The 15,460-nt window shown below is 54.2% G+C and overlaps 1 protein-coding gene across 1 annotated transcript in view; it reads left to right on the forward strand.

Moving 5' to 3' along the window:
• Positions 1 to 15,460, forward strand: part of LOC108542846 (sulfhydryl oxidase 2-like) — a 24,519-nt gene that overhangs the window by 1,297 nt on the left and 7,762 nt on the right. Inside the window, exon 2 of the mRNA XM_017893002.1 lies at positions 6 to 197. Within this exon, the coding sequence (XP_017748491.1) occupies positions 6 to 197 (192 nt within the window). The remainder of the gene's footprint in view (positions 1 to 5; positions 198 to 15,460) is intronic.

Genomic DNA, 15,460 nt, shown 5'->3' on the forward strand with positions numbered 1-15,460 from the left:
GGCAGGGCCGGGCGCGGGCGGGGCGGCGCGGCTGTACCGCGCGGGCGAGGACGCAGTGTGGGTGCTGGACAGCGGCAGCGTGCGCGGGGCCACCGCCAACAGCTCGGCCGCGTGGCTCGTGCAGTTCTACTCGTCGTGGTGTGGCCACTGCATCGGCTACGCGCCCACCTGGCGGGCCCTGGCCGGGGATGTGCGAGGTGAGGCGCGCCCCGCGCGGGGACCCCGACCCCCGGGACCGCGGCCTTCCAGGACCCCCCGCGATCGCCCCAGAAGGCGGGTCCCGGGGCCCCTCTCCCGTTTTTCTTTCCTTACCGCGGAGCCAGCCCCTGCTCCATAGAGGCACCCCACTCGGATCAACCCTGGCCTTTCCAGGGGCAGGGAACTAAGCCAGCTGCTCCCCACGTCTTCCCCAGGTTAGATCCTGGCGAGTCGGGCTGTCACAAGTCAAAATGAAACCATTTTCCCGCAGCCCTCACCGCACACTTGGGGATAGGGAAGCCCTCCCGTATCCGAGCTCTCAAAATACCTGTGTTTTGAGCCCCAATAACTTCATTGACCTGCCAGACCTCCTACCCTAGCTGTTTCCTGGCGTCCACACACCCCATCCCCAGTTATTCCACATCAGTGCCTAGAATTCCTGTTCTCTGAGAATCCCTCATTTCTATTCCACACTCGTAGCTGCCTCATTCCCTTTAAACCTTCATCATTAACTTCCTGGTTCGGATAGCTGGCTATATAGTGGGTGCTCAGAGTGAACCCACAACTTAGCGATGCAAATACTCTGGAGACTTCTCTATCATAACCCACAATAACCTACAAAGCATTTTTTTTTTTTTTTAACTCTACAAAGCATTTCTTTGGTGGGTTCCTTGATCACAGATGCACAGCCTTTGAGAAATGTTTCACCAAACTGCCGGTAGTGTTCCACACTTTACTGTTTAGTGCTTTCATTTGGTCGCACGTTGTTAGTCACGAAGTTACTCGCCTGCTCTACAGGTCAGAGTTGGCGTGGGAGGGGCATTCACCACACCCTTCCCTTAAAATGGAATTTAAATCACTGAAGTAGGAGGTCCTCCCGAGCCAATGAGGTTTGGCAGGGCTTCCTGTGTTGTGCTAACCTCTAATTACATGTTTCAGTGGGCAAGAGCTGTAACAAATTGCTGTTCTTTCTTCCTGCACCTTTGTTTTTATGTCTTATACCCAATCCTGCTGTATTTTTCTCATCGCCAAACAGATTTGTAAAGAAATCTTTTTTTTCTCAAGTCTAAATAGGGCTTTTGTATGTGATTGTAAGTGGTTATCTTTAAAATGCATTCTCCTCTTACCTCACGGTGATGGGGCCTTTTGATTCTAATGGGTTCCTCCTCTTTGATCTCATGTTTTTTTATGTCCCTGTTGACCTGACTCAGAACTGAGGTCGAGACTGGAATAGAAAGACAGAAAAACTGTTCAGTGGGGTTTTCAGACACTGCTTTTAGGAAAACAATTCAATCGTGTAGAGAACCCTTCAGTTCTTGTGTGTTATTCAGTGGCAGAAACAGTTATGTTTTATTAAAATGCAGGTGGCCCTGGCAGGACTTTGTCACCTGTTTTGCTTTTTTGTGGGTTTTGGGTTTGATTTTTTTTTTTTTTTCGCTTGAGTCGCTGAAGTCTAAAGATGGTAACCAGATTCAAATATTGCAGATTCTGTAGCTGAAGCAGCACTTAGGCAGCCTTGAGAACTGTCCCCGGAGCCCAGAAGGAAGGCCACTCCTGAGAGCCACACAGTAACCTCCATACCCAGTGGTGGGATTAACTCAACTCAATAAGGTTCCTTTAGAGGGTCTGACTGTCTTCCCAGTCACAGCAGGAAGAACAGGCTTGGGCCTGAGACTGAGACTGGAGGAGGATATGGCTGAAAGTGAAAGACAGCGGGTGGCCTGACCAGGCAGCAGGGAGAGGGCTTCGGGGAGCCCAGGCAGAGGGTCCTGTTGGCTAAAAAGCCAAACTATAAAATATTGAAAGAGGTTTGTTCTGAGCCAATGAATGGAGTGGCCGTGGCCCGGGGAAGAGTATCAAGAGGTCCTAAGAAAGTGTGCTCCAGGCAGTCATGTTAATTTGATTTTATACATTTTAGAGAGACAGAAGTTATAGGCAGAGAAACATAAATCAGTACATGTAAGGTATAGGAAGGGGTAGATTTACAGATCATAGGTGGATTCTGATTAGCAGTTGGTTGAAAGAGTTAAGCTTTGTCTAAAGACTTGAAGTCAGCAGAGAGAAATGCTTGAGTTAAGCTAAAGGGGCTGTGGAGGCCAAGGTTAAGTAAATGAAGCCTCACAGGCAGCAGCCTTGGGGACAATAGAGGGTAAATGTCTCTTTTCAGACCTTAATGCTGTCAGACTCATTAAATGTCTCCTAGATTCAGGAAAGACCTAGAAAGGGAGGGAGATTCCCTACAGATGCAAATTTCCCTCACAAAAGACAGCTTTGCAGGACCATTTCAAATATGTCAAGGAAATAAATGTATTTGGGGGTGAAATATTTTGATTTCCTTCAGGGTTTGCTATCTATCATGAGGTGCTGTACCCGAGTCAGGCTGGAGTTTGGTGTCATTGCTGGTGAGGCTGTGCTGTTTGTGACCTCTGTTTCATTCACGCTGGTCAGCTCTGCCTAAACTCCAAAGGGAGGTGGTTACAGCCAGGCGTGAGTGACCTCCCTTGCCTTCAGGGCCTGGAATTTGTTTCCGCAGGTTGCCCTGGGGTCTCCTTGGCCGAGAGGGGGTTCAGTTCAGTTAGTCAGGGGACTCAGGATTTTATTTTTGGTTTACAGTCCTGAGAGGCAAGCTGTGCCCAAGAGGCTTGTCGGGGGTGGAGGCCGGGTAGAAAGGGGTGAAAAGCCCTCGGCACTGAGGAGGCACTGAGGCTGCAGCTCTCAAAGTGGGGCCACTTGGGTACTTGTTAGAAATGCCTGCTTCTCGGCCAGGCGCGGTGCCTCAAGCCTGTAATCCCAGCACTTTGGGAGGCCGAGACGGGCGGATCATGAGGTCAGGAGATCAAGACCATCCTGGCTAACACGGTGAAACCCCGTCTCTACTAAAAAAATACAAAATCTAGCCGGGCGAGGTGGCGGGCGCCTGTAGTCCCAGCTACTTGGGAGGCTGAGGCAGGAGAATGGCGTAAACCTGGAAGGCGGAGCTTGCAGTGAGTGGAGATCGCGCCACTGCACTCCAGCCTGGGCAACAGAGCGAGACTTCGTCTCAAAAAAAAAAAAAAAAAAAAAAGAAATGCCTGCTATTCAGCCCCAGCCCAGACCTGCCAGGTCAGAACTGTCTGCTTGGCACCTGGCTCCCTGTCTGTCATCCCTGCATGGAGCTGTCCCACAGGGATAGGGCGCCCACTGCCCGTGGCAGTGATAGGTCTGGCTGCATGCAGTCATCATTCCCATTGTCAGCATTCTCATGTTTTCTTATGTCCCTGTTGACCTGACTCAGATCAGTCACCTGTGGCCCTGATCAGTCACCTGTGACTTAGGTCATCCTGCTGATCCCCTGGGGGCACACAGGCCATGGCTTGGGCCCCCACTTCGACCTAGAGTGTCCAGCCACCTCCTCCCACCGATCCCCCTGGCTGGCACCCGCCACGCCCTGCATTCTCCACGCCTGTAGCTGCTGGAGAGGATGGTAAGGTGTGGGCTCTGCTCCCCAGGAGCCTGCAGCTGGAAAGAGCAGGACAGGCCAGGGCCGCTCTTAGAGGCCTTTTCCCCACAGCTTAGGGCACGTTTGTTTTCCTCAAAAATTTGGATTGAACTTTAGCTCTTGACTGGCATTTTCAAGGTTGGGAAAATAAATGTTTTTCCTTATAAGAAGGTGGCTTAACAAACAAAAGGTGTACTACTGTTTGGTGTGACCCAATGTCATTCTAGTGTTGGTGGAGATTTGGCTTAAGCCTGTCACTTCTAAGTACTTTGCAGAACAAAACCTTGCTGAGTTCCTGAAGATCTGCCTGGCAGTGATGGTTGCTGGGTTTGTGATGGAAGATGAGACACCGGGGCCTGGGGCTACACTTTGGCCTGTCTGACCAGTGAGATCTCTGAAATGCCTCTGCAGTCTTGAGTGGGCAAGAGGATGCACCCTAAAGGCAGGGCCTGTGTCTCCGTGAGCCCTGTATGGCCCTGCTGCCTGTTCCCTCCCATCTCCTTCACTTGGTCAGCCTGAGAAAGCAGGGCAGGCCGCCACCCACAACAGGCCGAGTCCTCCCACACCTGTCCTCAGGAAGGCAGTAGCGCTCATGTTGCAGGTGATAGCACGTGAGGTTGCCTGGGACAGGCCGAGTCCTCCCACACCTGTCCTCAGGAGGGCGCTCATGTTGCAGGTGATAGCACCTGAGGTTGTGTGGGATAGTCACGGTCATGCAGCTGAGTGACAGGCCAGGATGGGTGTCCAGGTGTGGGTGACCTGGAGCCCTGGCAGTTCATTCCTGTGTCTTTGTACAGGATGGGTGGGGGTTGGGCACATCCCACGTCTCCTGAAGGAAGGGAAGGGCACTCTGTGATTGCTGCCAGCTCCTCTGTCCCACTTGGTGTGGTTTCTTATCTACTCGACTAGGCTACAGGCTTCTTGGAGATGAATTAGAACTTGGTGTTCCCCACAGGCTCATTGTCTGTTTACTGGAGAAAGAAACAATAAGGGCCAGAGGGAGGGGGACATACAGGTGTCAGCGGGCATCTGGCGGGGCTGACGGCCCTGAGAGCCGCTGGATGCTCACTGGACTCGTGGGGATGGAAAGGGTGGAAGGAGGAAGGGTGGGACAGGAGGCCTCCCGTCTCTTTATGGGCCCAGAAATGGCCTAATGCAGCCCCGCTGTGGCGAACGCCTGGGTATTTCACATAAAGGATGGTGCTTCGGAGCAACCGGCCTCCCTGCTGGCCTCCCCAGTGGCTGTGGTTGGTGCGCTGAGAGTCCACCAAGAGCTGTAGACCACTTGCTTGTTATTGAAGTGAGACGGGATGGTTCGCTAAGAGGGCCTTACGCCACATTCAGGGAGCCGTCTCTGCTGTGTAGTGCGGTCGTCGTGCCTTGGGTGACCCAGGTCGCAAGCACTGCTTGGGCTTCCCGATGGAGGACGGGCTGAGGGACTCGTTCCCTCCTGAGAAATAAGCAGCATTGGAATTGCTGTCACCCTGGAGCACCCTTCGAGGCTGAGGACCGTGTAGTTGTGGTTTAACGGATTTGAGCTAAATGCTGGGGATCAAGAGTCCACGGGACCCAGCCCTGCCCTCAGTCCGCAAAGGAGGTGACCATAGCGTGCGCCCAGGTTGTCTCAGACCAGCCCTTGGCAGCTTCTAGGTGATTTGTGTTAGGCTCTCCTGGTTGCTAGGCGGGTTTCATTTCATTTCTACCCAGGCCTGTTATTCCAAACTTGTACCTTGAACTTGGAGCTTAGCTAAGAAGACCTTTGTTCAGCCGAGAGGGGGCTCCACGCAGAGGGTCTTCTCCAGGGGCTGGCGTGCGGAGTTCGAGACCCCAGTGTGGCCCTGACTCAGGAAGGAGAGGCCGCGGTGGAGCTCTGTCCCTTAAACACAGCTCTCTAGTTGCATTTAAGCTTGGGAGATGATTTCGTCTTTACTGTAATCATTTTCTAGAACTAATTGATACTTCACTATACGTTAGACTTCTATAGACTTTTTCATTAGAACATGACAGGCAGCCGTCAAAGAGTTAAATCTTGTTAGATTCAGTATCAGAGTTATTTGACAAGCACATTTGAAATAAATGTTTGTCTGCTATATATAGAAGCTTAATTATTTCCGAAGTATTTTTAAGACTGGAGTACTAAAATAGCCAGACTCTTGAGCGGAAGTGAGAATAGGCCTGCAGTCTCATTTCTGCCTCCCTTTGGAAGCCCCTGGCTGCTCTGGGTTGGACACCCCCGCCCCTGCCCACACCCTGTGCCTCTCAGCCAGCTCTAACCCCAGAGGCCCAGTGAAAGCAGGCCATTTGCATTCAGTTTTAGAGGTTCAGAGCTGGACAGGTGGGCAGGGCAGGAGAAGGGGAGGGTACCCGTTGAATGAGGCCAGTGCCCTGAAGCTAAGCCTTTTACGTGTTTTGTGTTTGATTTGATAAGATGGACTGCCATATCTTTTGTGTTGCCGTGAATACCGTCCATCTGCCGGGTCCTTGCCGGGACTCCTGGCGCCTGTTCAGCTGCTGAGGGCGGCCCATGTAACTGAAATTCTCCCTCATCTGCTCAGCCTTCCCCGAGCACACGGGCTGGCGTTCTTTCAAGGGCAGACAAAGGCGTCGTGGGGTGCCTGCAGGCCCCTTCACCAGGACCGACCCTGCGTGGGATAGTGTTGTTGGGAGCATAGCTCTGCCGAGGCAGGTCGAGGTGCTGCCCCTGTGGACTAGTGGAGCTGGACTTTCCTGGCCCTGCAGTGTGTGCAGGGGCTCTGTGTGAATTCAAACTCTGGGATGAATTTGCGCTGCGTGCTCTCCCAGCCCCAGGCTTTGGAGAGCTTGGAGGAACAGCAGGGAACAAAGCAGGGAGGTCCCTGCCTGAGGAAGCCTGTGCTTTAGAGGGAGCAGCTGACAGTCAACAGGAAAACAAATGAAACAAGGAAGTGGCCGGCGCAGTGGCTCACGCCTGTAATCCCAGCACTTCGGAAGGTGGGAGGATCACTTGAGCCCGGGAGTTCAAGACCAGCCTGGGCAACATTGCAAGATTCCCCACTCCTGTGGTCCCAGCCACTTGGGAGGCTGAGATGGGAAGATCACTTGAGCCCGGGAAGTTGAGGCTACAGTGAGCCGTGATCACGCTCCTGCACTCCAGCCTGGGTGACAGAGCGAGACCTGTCTCAAAATAAAATAAATAAGTTACCTATAGATTGTAAGCCTAGAAAAATGAATAGACCGATTAGAAAGAAACTGGAGTGGCTCTGGGTGGTAGAGCAAGGCATCAGACGGCAGCGACTTGGGAGAGGAGCTGCGAGGTAAAGGTCCTGCCAGGGGCATGGCCAGCAGAGAGGCCCCGAGACAGCCAAGACTGCAGTGTCCAGGGGGCCTTTTGTTTTAGAGACCGGTCTCTCTTTGTGGGCCGGGTTGGCTTAGAACTCCTGGGCTCAAGAGACCCTTCTGCCTCAGTGTCCTAAGTAGCTGGGACAATGGGCAGGTACCACCATGCTCGGCTAAAAGGACTTTGATAGGGCCTTGATTGCTCAAGGGGGCAACCACGAGGTCCCTGAGGGCCCAGCAGCAGGCAGATGCAGGTTCAGGGCTGTGGGCCTCTGTAACAAGGGGGCGACCACGAGGTCCCTGAGGGCCCGGCAGCAGGCAGATGCGGGCTCAGTGTACAGTGCTTGTCTTCTTCCTGAGCAACAGAACCCCAAAGAACGATTTTAAGCAGGGAAACCTGGTTTCTAGGTAAAAATCTCCGGCTGCTCTCTGGAGAACTGAAGGCCAGAAACCAGCGGAGGACAGTGGAATGTGTGAGAGGCCAGGCCGTGAGTGGCAGCTGGGGCCTGAGCGGCGGAGGGAGGGTTGGCACAGCCAGGTGGGAGGAGGCCGCCCACCGGGCTTGCTCAGGGCCTGGATTGCGAGGCGGGAAGGAGGCCCGGGGAGCATTGTCTTTGGAAGGCCAGCTCACGGTTCCCTGAAGTCTGAGGGATCCTCAGGGAACAGAGGGGAAGACTCTGCCTTCTTGGTAGAACTGTGGTTTCAGGTCATGTAGACAGTGTTTGGGCAAAAGTTACCGAAGGCCATATCTCTCTCCTGGGAGCATGAGAGGGTGCGGGGAGGTGGGCACACGCCCGAGATGTGGAGCAGCGCGTTTCACTCCTGTCCAGGGCATGGCTCTTGTTCCTGGCCCCTGACTGGTTGGTTTCCCTGTCAGCTAGTTTTCTGTATCCTGCTGCTAAGGAAATGTTAGGTAAAACCTGGAAATAGGACAAAAGCTGAGTCTCGTGTCCTGTCAGCATCACGTTGGGGTGTTGCACAGGCTTGCCTGAGGGCTGTGACCTGGGGGACATCTATGTGTTTATGCTGCTGTTCACTGCTGACTAAGGGCCCAGGCTCTGGGGTATGCATGAGCTCGCAGACCTTTCCTGGTAGAGGGGTGAACAGCGTCTGTCCAGTAGACAAGGAAAGCGCAAAGTTTGTGGTTTTCTTGCCCAGTAGGACAGTTTCTTTGCACACTGTCCCTGGGGGCAGGTAGCACGATTCTCTGCTCCCCAGCTGGCCTCACCGTTTCCTTCAGCAGTCCCACTGAAGAACGTCGTTGACGTGTGTTCACTCTGTGTTTGTGTGAAAATCGCGTGTTTAGCTTTTAGAAAATTCTTCTTGGACACTGGCACAGGATGGGCTCCAGGTGACGGCGGCCCAGGACGGGCTCCAGGTGTGCATTCGTCTCGCTGGGAATCCACCTGGTATTTTATTTATCAGAGGTGTCACAGTGGAGTGCACCATGTGAGTCTGGAGCGCACGCTGGGTTTCGGAGCACCCGTGTGGCCAGCGGGCCTGTGATTCGGGTGATGCCGCAGCCCTGGCTCTTCCTGTCCTCGTGAGGAAAGCCTCAGATTGGCCAAAACTCAGGGGAAAGCAAGGTGGGTTTTTTCTGCCTCCTCTATTTAAGCTGACAGCTGCCGTCTCAGAGGGCAGGTTCCACCTGTGGATGTCCATCCAGTCCGGGTGAAGGAGAAACATCGCCATTGCCACCTAGCATCTGCCTCATCTCCCCACACCGCGCGTCTCCCCCGGAGCTGGCGCACCCCTCCCTCTGTCCTTGGGCAGCAGCCAGTCCGGTCTCCGGGTGCCCCATGGAGGGGAACTGTCTACCTGGCTCTCTGTGGAGCAGGGAGTGGGGAGGAGGTGGAGGGTCAGGAGCATTGGGACAATGCCTGGGACAGCTGAGTGGAGGTGGTGGGTGGCAGGTGTCTTGCAGAGTCTAGACTGGGAGAGGTCTGGGTTGACTTGGTGGGGTGCAGCGCCCCCACCCGGCCCTGACCCTGATTTCCAGTGACTTCGGAACCAGAGGGAGACTGGATGCTCCTTCAGCTAAGGTGGCTGTGAAACAGTTCCATACTTGATATTTATGATGGAAACTGCTCTCCGCAGCTCAGTTCCTCCCAAAGCTGAGGCCAGAGAGTGTCGCTGGTGAAAATGTTCGTAGAGGACGTGCCTGCAGGCACTCAGCCAGTGAGACCCACTCCTTTCTGTGTACCCAGAGTCTGTGGCCTTGGATATGGAGAAGAGACGGCTCAGCCCTGGCCACCACTGGGCCATGCTGCCTCTGTAGCCACCAGAGCTCCACGGGTCGCCTGGGTGTGGCCCAGCCCGAGGGTGAAGGAGCAGGTGGTCTTCAGGGCTCTGGCTGACGCCGACACTCTATGCTCTTCGGCCGCCCGTCTTCCTTCACTCGGACGTCATGGTGTTTGAGTTCTCCACACACATCAGTGGCCGCCCGTGGCTGTTGAGACAAAGAACAAAGTCCATACCAAGATCTGCAGCCTCTTGTGAACCGGCCCGAGCCCCGCTCAGGGCTTCCTCTCGTCTTCTGGGTGACGGTGTCCCTGACTCGAGGGGTTCCTGCAGCCGCCTCCCCTCCTGCTCTGCCAGCCTGAGTTGTCTTCCCTCCTTCTCTCCTTCCTTGGTCGTCACTCCCCGTAAGGGCCCGGCAGTGTCCCTGGTCCCTGCAGGTGTGGCTATCGTGGGGGCATGGCCTTCGAGTGGGCTTGTTGGTCCTGGCCCTGTTCCGGGCGGTTGCTGTGCCAGCACGTGTGCCTCTGACCCGGCCGAGCCTCACACTGCCCTTGGAAGATGGATCTTCCTTGGCATCTCCATTTTATAGATGGAGCCGCCGAGGCAAGAAGAGATTGTAACTTGCCCCAGTTCTCAAAACCCAGCAAGCAGCAGAGCCGGATGTGAAGCTGGACCTCCTGGCTGGGTCTCTACCTGGAAGGAGGGTCTGCTGACCATGGGCCTTGGGTGGGGACCCAGTTGAACAGCGGTCAGGGTAGACTCCCAGAGGAAGTGGCATTTGGGTGGAGACCTGTAGGGCAAATAGGAACGAGCCCGGTAAAGGGAGCAGGGTCACACAGCCCAGATGTGTGGGGACAGGACAGAGCAAGAGACGCAGACTCACCTGTGGTCGCTGGGGTGTGGCACGATGAGGCTGGGGCGGGCGCAATGGAGCTGGGGGGCCTCGTGGAGACCAGCCTTGCTCCCAAGCGGGGAGTGGCCGTTGGGGCTTCCTCCAGGGCCCTGCTTCCGTCTCCGCCTGCTGGTGCGAGGTCCATAGGAGAGGTCTTAGTGACAGCAGCCTCACGCCCAGGACGGCTCCCGGGTGCTGGCGTGCTAGCCTGAAGGGGCTGTGTGAACTCTGTCACCTTTTTCTCCACTAAGTGTCTCTTTGTCAGGCCAAAAAGAATTTGCCGCCATTGCTCTGGGATGGTGCGTTGTCAACTCTGAGCTGGAAAAGGTGTGGGACGTCTGCCGGTTACGTCGGGGCTGCCCTCCAGGGTCAGTTAGAAGGGCAGCACTCCATTACATGTACAGTTGACCCTCAGACAACTTGGGGACTGGGGGGTGCCAGCTCCTGTACAGTGAAAAATGTGTATATAACCTGTGACTCTCCAAAAACCGAGCTCATAGCCCACCGTTGACTGGAAGCCTTACCGGTAACAAATGGTCGATTGACACAAACTCTGGGTGTTACACATGTTCCGTACTGTGTTCTTATGGTAAAGCAAGATAGAGAAGATGGTCGTACAAAAGAGAAGTAGGCCTTCTGCTCGGGAAGTGTCCTAGGCGGACCCTTACAAAGGCCTTTGTCCTGCCTGGGCTGCCCCAGGTGGCAGCGGTAGAGGAGGTGGAGGCAGTAGAAGGGAGGCAGACGTGTTCCATGTCACTTCATGGAGGTACGTCATTCTTTCTGTCTGGCTTTTTTGCTTTTTATTTCTCTAAACTGTTTGTGTGTGGTCCCAGTCCTCCTTCCACTGTTTGCTTTAGTTTTAGTGCTTGTTTTAGAAAAGGGTCCACGTCGTGGAAGAAACCAGAAACCATCTTGAGTGATGAGAGTCCTTCTGCCAGGTGATGGGCTGAGTTTGTGTTTGGCCCTGGTGTGATGGGCTGCGTTTGTGTTTGGCACTGGTGTGATGGGCCGCGTTTGTTTGGCCCTGGTGTGATGGGCTGCGTTTGTGTTTGGCCCTGGTGTGATGGGCTGCGTTTGTGTTTGGCCCTGGTGTGATGGGCTGCGTTTGTGTTTGACCCTGATTCGGAGGCACTTGGATCCACAGCGTCGTCTTCTGTTCATTCCTCTGGTGTGGTATCTGTTAGCTCTTCAGTTTCTCCACGCTTCATCGCATGGAACCCTTCTCCCCTGCCCTTTTGGCCACATCCACACTCTCTCGTGGTCTCCTTGATTGGCTCTGTCATAAATCCTGTGAGGTCAGGCACAGCCTATGGACACAGTTTTCTCCAGCTCGACGGCCTTCACGGCTCTTCCTGTAGCAACGAGGGCATCTTCTGTCGTGCCGTCCTTCCCGCTGTCGTGATGTTCCCTCTGTGAGGTTCTCTGCCACCATGTTGGCCGTCCTGAGAGGACTGTGTGATGAGCCCTAAAGGGCCTTAGGACCCCAGATCTAGAGTAAGGCTCACTGTGTCTGGGGGCAGGTAGACTGATGAAGCCTTCGGTGTTCAACTCATGAGTTCTTGGTGGCCGGGGGCATTGAGCAAGATCAAATCACTGCAAGAGGCAGCCCCTTAGCGGAAGGACTTCCTGGCTTCAGGGACAAAGCGTCCGTGGAACCACTCCGGAAAAGTGTGTCTCATTGCCTGGGCCTTCTCGTGCAACCAGAAGACTGGCAGCTGGTGTTTGCCTTTCTTATTCAAGGCTCAAGGGTTAGGAGCTCTAATTATAGGTAAGGGCGGTCCTGCCGATACACCCGGCAGCATGTGCAAAACTGCAGAATTGGCCTCTCCCAGCCGGTGCTTGCACCTCTTCCTTTCTAATTCATGTCCTTCGTGGCATTTTTTTCCCGAATAGGGCACTTTCTCCTGCATAAAAATACCTGTTCAGGCAGATGTCCTTTCTCCTCCGTGATTTTCTTTTTTCATTTTCTTTTCTTTTCTTTTCTTTTTTTGAGACAGGGTCTCACTCTACCCAGGCTGGAGTGCAATGGTGTAGTCTCTGCTCACTGCAACCTTGACCTCCCGAGCTCAAGTCGTTCTCCCACCTCGACCTGCTGAGTAGCTGGGACCACCATGCCTGGCTAATTTTAAAATATTTCGCAGAGACAGGGTCTCCCTATGTTGCCCAGACTGGTCTTAAACTCCTGGGCTCAAGTGATCCACCAGCCTCAGCCTCCCAAAGTGCTTGGATTATAGCCATGAGCCTCTAGGCCCCGGCTTATCCTGTATCCTGACAGTGGTTTACCTTTCTCTCTGCTGTGAATGGTGCTGTGTGTGGTCTGCAAGTTTTGTGGGTGTGCGTTTTGATGCATTGTAACTTTTTATAATAGATTTGTGTATATTTTGTGGTAGTAAATGATGAAATAGCGTCTACATATGGTCTCTGCATTCATGACATGCCTTTCCTTAATTTTTTGGATATTTCTAGGCCGTGTGGCTCATTCGCAAGTTTTTTCAAATTGTCACATATCTCCAAAAAATTTCCCAATACATTTGTTGAAAAAATGTGCGTATTGGCCGGGCGCGGTGGCTCAAGCCTGTAATCCCAGCACTTTGGGAGGCCAAGACGGGCAGATCACAAGGTCAGGAGTTCGAGACCATCCTGGCTAACACGGTGAAACCCCGTCTCTACTAAAAAATACAAAAGCTAGCCGGGCGAGGTGGCGGGTGCCTGTAGTCCCAGCTACTCGGGAGGCTGAGGCAGGAGAATGGTGTAAACCCAGGAGGCGGAGCTTGCAGTGAGCTGAGATCCGGCCACTGCACTCCAGCCCGGGCGACAGAGTGAGACTCCGTCTCAAAAAAAAAAAAAAAAAAAAGTGCATATTTAAGTGGACACACGCCGTTTGAAGCCATGTTGGTCAAGGTGACCCCTTCGCATGTGTCACGAAGAGGAGGGGACAGGAGGTGAGGGAGGCTGCCCGCCCTGTGCAGAAAGCCCTCACTGCACGGCCTCAATGGTTTCTGCAAACTGCCATGTGAAGCGCAAAGAAGACAGCACGTCCTCAGATAACCACGTTTCTGTCAACATCATTTCCTTACAACGTGGATGCGGGAAAAAAACTGCTTTTGTTATGTGTCCTTCCGCTTCAAGCCACCGTTTCCAGGAGCCTGTCAGTGACACGAAGTGAGGACTTCTGTAGGTTCCTCTGCCTCCCTTTTTATGTGTCTGAGGGTCAGCGGGTGGAACAGTTCCAGAACAGAGGTTCCTCCTCGCTGGGAGAGCCTGGCAGATGGACCGCGGCGGGGGCAGAGAGTGTGGAGAGGGTGGAGGGGCCGGAGGGGGCAGAGCGCCAGCCCTGAGGCTCGCTGTCCCTCTCTTGGCCTCTGGGGTCTTGGAGCTCGGTGTCCTCATCTGCCAAGTAGGGGCGGTGACATTCACACCATAGCCTCTGATGGAAGCTCAAGAGGGATAAGGTGGGTCCAAGTGCTTCTAAAGCATTAAGTGCTGAAGAAACTGCACACAGGCCATGGTAGCGGGCCGGGTAAGGAGTGATCAGTGTGGGGCTGTGAGGGGCACTCCCTTCCACTGCGTCATTTCGCACAACCCCTTGAGCACTGGCCAGGGACCTCCTGTGTGCGGGGATGGGCTGCCAGGCTGATTGGACACAGATCCGTGCCTTCCAAGGGCAGAGCCCTCTGGTCTAGTGGAGAGACGGTGTGAAATATGTTGGGAAGGTGAAGATAATTTGCTTTTACAAAGCATTGGTTTTCTGCATGTTGAAGGAGGCAGCATGTCCTGCGGGAGCCTTTGGAAGGGAATTGGTGGAATGATCTCTCTACTCCACAGGTGTTTGTCTCAGGGTGTAGCAGGTGCACGTTTGGGCTACAGCATCTGACCTGCGTGATGGGGAGTCTTCGTTCGCCCCAGTAGGCTGGGGGCATATTCTGGTCACACACTAGTCAGAGTTGGGCACGCCTGTTAGGAGGTTTGCCCTCCACGCTCGAGGTGCATGCTGTGTGGACCTGACGGACTTTGGAGCCTTCCTCGGCCTCTGTAAGCATCAGCATCCCCCTCTGTAGGATCCTGTGTTTGTCACCAGGCCACTCCCATGGTAGATAAATTTGGTCAGAAAGCTTTGTCAACTTTAAAGGGCTGTGTAAATTTACTTCCCGTGGAAACAAGGCTGGTAGGAGGCTTTTCCTGCCAATGAAACAAGGCCTGGGCGGGGAGTCAGGGAAGGCCTTGCTGAGTAGGTGTTACCTGTGTTCAAATCGTGAAATCGATGGGAAAGCAGCCAGGAACAGATCAGTGGAAGGAGTTCCGCCAGGGAAGAGAAGGGGCGAAGGCCCAGGGCTGGTGGGATGGAGGTCAGACCTGTGCATGGCTGGAGGGGACAGGAGAGGACAAGTGAACAGAGCAGTGCTGGGTCCGGCGGATCCTGCGGAGACTGGGACTCTCCCAGGCGCCTTCCAGCTGGGTTCAGAATGTTAGAATTACGTACTTAAATCTTGAGTTGAATGTTTATTTGCTTATCATGGAAGAGTAACAGGTAGAAACAAGCAGCAGACATTCGGTCTTGGGAATTTGAAGCCTCGTTGGAGAGGCAGAGCCTGTGAAGAGGGTGACAGGGTGGATTTGTGGCCCGACGTGATGAGGATGCCATCACGGAGGCCGACTACTGAGGCTCGTGTGTTTTTGGGCAGCGCCCTGCGGTGGATGAGCTGGATGGGAGTGGGGGCACGGGAATCAGGGAGCAGTTGTGAGGCCTGGATCTGATCGTGCCTCTGTTCTTCATGGGCTCAGCCCTTCCGCACCTGGGATTCTGCATTCCCGGTGTTACAGAGTTGTTTACTGCGGGGCTGACAGCCATTCCCACCAGCCACATCGAACTCTTCACATTCTCTCTAGCACTGCATGAGATTCAGGAGGGTTATTAAATTTTAGGTGTTTTTGAGACGGAGTCTCGCTCTGACGCCAGGCTGGAGTGCAGTGGCGCGATCTCGGCTCACTGCAAGCTCCGCCTCCCGGGTTCCCGCCATTCTCCTGCTCAGCCTCCCGAGTAGCTGGGACTACAGGCGCCAGCCACCTCGGCCGGCTAGTTTTTTGTATTTTTTAGTAGAGACGGGGTTTCACCGGGTTAGCCAGGATGGTCTCGATCTCCCGACCTCGTGATCCACCTGCCTCGGCCTCCCAAAGTGCTGGGATTACAGGCGTGAGCCACCGCGCCCGGCCGGGAGGGTTATTTAAAAAGAGCAGCATTGGCCAGGTGCGGTGACTCACGCCTGTAATCCCAGCACTTTGGGAGGCCGAGACGGGCGGATCACGAGGTCAGGAGATAGAGACCATCCTGGCTAACA

This window comes from Rhinopithecus bieti, unplaced genomic scaffold (assembly GCF_001698545.2).
Source record: "Rhinopithecus bieti isolate Rb0 unplaced genomic scaffold, ASM169854v2 scaffold_23276, whole genome shotgun sequence".
Taxonomy (NCBI): domain Eukaryota; kingdom Metazoa; phylum Chordata; class Mammalia; order Primates; family Cercopithecidae; genus Rhinopithecus; species Rhinopithecus bieti.